The 4554-nt window shown below is 29.2% G+C and overlaps 1 protein-coding gene across 1 annotated transcript; it reads right to left on the bottom strand.

Moving 5' to 3' along the window:
• Nucleotides 1–269: 269 nt before the first annotated feature.
• Nucleotides 270–3647, bottom strand: LOC134261469 (probable serine/threonine-protein kinase roco5). Its single transcript, XM_062743906.1, has 3 exons — nt 3277–3647; nt 2143–2377; nt 270–423 (listed from the first exon to the last, which is right to left on the bottom strand). Exons 1-3 carry the CDS (start codon nt 3425–3427, stop codon nt 378–380), a joined length of 432 nt encoding a protein of 143 aa, XP_062599890.1. The 5' UTR covers nt 3428–3647; the 3' UTR covers nt 270–377.
• Nucleotides 3648–4554: the final 907 nt, after the last annotated feature.

The raw sequence follows: 4554 nt of genomic DNA, 5'->3' as shown, positions 1-4554 counted from the left end.
TGTTAACATATACTTTAGGATTTTTGTTTTATTTTTTTTAGACATGTAACTAGTACAGTAAAAAAAATGACACTGGGAACCTAACATAATTCTTTATTTTAAAAAAAGGTGACTCAAACTTTTCCATCATCAGGTTTGAATTTTTTTGTAGAAATCAATAAACATTTATCAGCTGCAAATGAGGTTTCCATCATCAAGTTGGTTCAAAAGAAAATAACGCTACACACTTGTACAGTTATTAAAAGTAACACGAAGTGCACATTGTTCTTACCAGATTGTCTTTATGGGAGGCAATAAGAATAATCGGCTGTAAATTTGCATTCGCCGTGGAGCCTTTGATTGCTGTTGTGTCTTTCGGATCCTTTTGTGTTATTCCTTCATTGCAGTATGTATTTATAGTTTGCAACCAAAAATGGAAGTATTCTAGAGATAAAGATACATGGAAATATTAATACCAACTTGCAATGAATCTAATATGAATTATTTATTTTAAAAAATCAAATTTATAAAGTTACTTTCTCTTACTGGCTTGAAATGAAGAAGACAAGCAATCACCAGATTTTTAATATTTCATTGTTACGATTCACGTGATCACGTTGAAAAAAAAATAATCACAAGAATATGTTTTTTGAAATGGATGAAATAAGATTAAATGTTAACGATAATACTTAATGTTGATAATTTACATTAGAGGAATAATACTTGTTTGAATATAATCATTTTTCATTATGCTTTTGAACTGATGATCAATCTAACAATGTGGTCAATTGGGAAAAAGGTATAGTGTTTTGCAATATACATGTATTTAATATTTCTTTTCTTTTTCTATCAAGATATTTTCATTAAAAATCAATTTGAATTTATTAATCTGTACATATATTTATATCAAAATATAATTTATTAATAATCATTATGAATATTTAGGATCTTTCAAAAATATTATATTACAAAACAGATTTACTGCAGATTACGTGAATAGACCTATTTGCATCTTATTTTGTACTTAATTAAGTGATGCAATTAGTAAATAGTGCTATATTGCTTAATCAATACTTTTATTAGGGATGTCAAAATTGTCAATAATCAATATTCGAATATTCGATATGAGTATTCGAATATATTCGAATATTCGATATGAATACATCTTGCATCATAAAATGCATATTTTCACTCTCCTGTCAAGCAGTATAGATTTTATGCCATTATCTTGGAATAAAAACTCATGTAGAGTTCAGTAAATGCACTGCAATTATATATTTTTAAAAAAAATTATTGAATAGTATACATCCAAAATGTATAATGATTGTTCTTTGAAAATTCAAAAGATTCTTTAGTATATTCCAGATTAATTGATCGTCTTACTTAAGTCAATACTGATATTGACAATTCCTACAAATTTAAACCAATCAGAACAATTATCTTGCGGTGAAATATTACAAGCAAATACTTTTTGCTAATTATAATTTCCTGATACTGATTTTAATGATATTTATTTAAACAATGGATTTGTGTGTTTATTGTAAAACTGTGTCCTTACAACAATACAATACTGTAAGTACTGGAATCTATTATACCACTAATTAAGTTAACAAATAAATAAATTATTCTAATAGATACACTCTTCACACCTTTAAGGTAATTCAAGAGGGTTTTTTTTATGATTTTGTACAAACTTGATTCAATTTCTAATAAAACTTGCCAGGTTTTTCTCTCTTTTTTATGCTTGTATACTTAAAAACGAATATTTGAATTATAAATTTATATTCGAATAACAACTCATCGAATGAATATTCAAATATTCGTTGACGTCCCTAGTAGAAATTATCAATACGATTTTAAAGGGAAGACTATTAATACTATAACTCTGAACCCAATATACCTGCGACCAGTCAAAGTAATTTCCAGTTGAATGGTTTGTGTCGTTTATAACATAGATTAATCAAATATTTAAGAGTTTAGATGCAAAATACGTATTTCATAAATACAAAAGACAGACATATAAAAAGTATACCTAGGAGAAGAAATCATGATTTTACAAATGTAAAAAAAGGCCTCCAAAAATCTGAATCTGATGAAATTTAAAAATAAATGTAATTGTTTAAGACCGGGAGATGATAAATGTAGTATCGATATGTAATTCACCTCCGTAAGTCCATGAATGAAAAAAAGGAACCTGTTGGATCATGGCGATCTGTGTCATACAGTCGACATTCTTCATCAAGCTTTTTGGACATGTCAATGACCACGATATAAAATGCTCTCCTTGACAGGTAAACCTGATGACATGCGTAGTATGCAACCTGTCCTGCAAAGTCTGTCATGCTTATTACGTTGTTGTCAAGGTATGGATTTCTACTGTTGTCAGCATTCGCAAAATCTGTTCGAGTACGAAGATAAGCTTATTAATTAATATAAAACTAAAAGAGAGAATTCCTGACAAAAATCTTTGCTAAATATTTCATAAAACTTAACATTATAATTACATGTACATTAGCAATCCAATACCTTGATAACCTTCATGGTGTTTAAATGCAATGCTTTTGCTATATTTAATGTAGTCATCTTTTTACTGTGTATACATTAGTTTTAAACATGCTGAACAATTTTCTAAAGAACATCACCATACCTATCCTGATATTGGAACTTTTCAACAAATGAGAAACATAAGCGAGATTAATCAAAAGGATTAGAAACTCGAACTTCAGTTTGATTAAATAAGTATATACTCTAAAACATAGCATATACACTGTTTGAAAAATAGAGAATATTACATACTAAAATCCATATCATATGTCATATCAGCCCGAGTGGCTCCATATCAGCCCGAGGGCCGAAGGCCCGAGGGTTGATAAGGGGCCCGAGGGCTGATGTGACATATGATATGGATTTTAGTATGAAGTATTCTATTTATCATATATTTAAAATACTTAATATGCGAGGTTACATATGGTCATTGAAGAATGATTCATGCTTGTTTATGACATTTTTATTTAAAATGTAATAGAACCAATTTTAGGTAACTGACAAAAAAATTAAGACTACAAAAGTCATTGAAGAATTATTTTATATGAATATTTAAATAAAATCAAGTAAATTAACTTTTAAGCTTTATACAACGGATACTTCCGGTTTGATATGGATTTTTGGCCCGACGGTCCGATACGTGATATGGATTTTCGGACCGGTCCGTGATATGGGGTATTGTGACGTCACCCATATCACACCGTGCAGAATTGGTGTATTTACCACTAAGTATATGATAAAGGAAAATATCACCTGTTAACTTGTTTTCCTTAATAGCAAACAAATCTTCATGAACCTCAAGGCCGATAGTTGTCTCAGTTGGTTCATCTTCATCTGTTATACCTCTTCCGTGAAGTTTTCGTAAAAGAGTTGTTTTTCCGGCACCTGCACATCCAACTATCATGCCTCTGGCGCGAAATATTTGTACGCTTCCTAGCTTGGAGTTCTTCACAAACCTTTCTCTAGCATGGATATCCCAACTTAATACTTCTTCGGGTATATTTACTAAATGATGCAAATAATGAACACAATTAATTTACTCATCAATGATGAAAAATAACTCTTATTAACGAAATATAAAGTACTATCTTATTAAAACTTCAAAATATTCAACTTTAATTTATAACGTTTCAAATGAATCTGGGGTTTTAGGCGAGTCATATGCCTAGGCAAGGGCAGAAAAAAATATTAATTTAAAAATTCTTATAAATTCCGCTTTTGTTAAATTTGGGAGTTATTTATAACCATATACGACTGTATATACAGTTATGATAAAACCTGAATCAAATGACCAAAATGGTAACACGCTTTAGTAACTGTAGAAATTAAATGTTAAATTTGTATTTTTTATATAGAATGGGTCTTTGTACCAATTTTTGTAAACAAATATTGAAAGGGTAAGGAAGGATGTATTTCTCACATTTTCAAAAAAAAAAAAAATGGTACGAAGACCCACTCTATATGATAAAGTTAGTTTACCTATTTAAATTTCAGAACATATTCTCAAAAACTCCAAGTACAATAATTTATTGTGTGATTTCTTTTCACATATAGAACTGTTTGTAATTTAAAGAGAACGTATCTGAGACTTCGTAGGTCACTGGTCATAGAAGCGGTGCTAAGGCACTCAATTACTTTTCGCGAGTGTTCGAACCACGGCTTTTTAAGTTCAGGTTGAAATTCATAGATACATATATTTTTTCACTAAAAAAAATGAATAAATAAGATAATGAATTTATATATGGTCAGTTAATATATCTCCTATATAATAAACAAGTATTCGAGATATAGTTTATAGTTATAGATATAGTATATAGTTTTGTATATAACAATTTGAATGCATTTAGTTCAAGACTACATTACACCATGTAGGTATACCAGCACGATATGACTGTACTGTATGCAAAGACAGTTAACAGGAAAGGTATAACCATCTCCCAACGCCTGAAAACATATTTGATAGAACAATTAACACGCAGTATGAAAAAATCACAAGATTTAAAGAAATATAGATATTGTCATTTGGACATT

Source organism: Saccostrea cucullata, unplaced genomic scaffold (genome assembly GCF_032062105.1).
Source record: "Saccostrea cucullata isolate Sc308-1 unplaced genomic scaffold, CSIRO_AGI_Scuc_v1 ctg12466, whole genome shotgun sequence".
NCBI lineage: Eukaryota > Metazoa > Mollusca > Bivalvia > Ostreida > Ostreidae > Saccostrea > Saccostrea cuccullata.
Note: the sequence above shows the minus strand (reverse complement) of the source record. Positions and strands in the feature narration are given on the sequence as shown.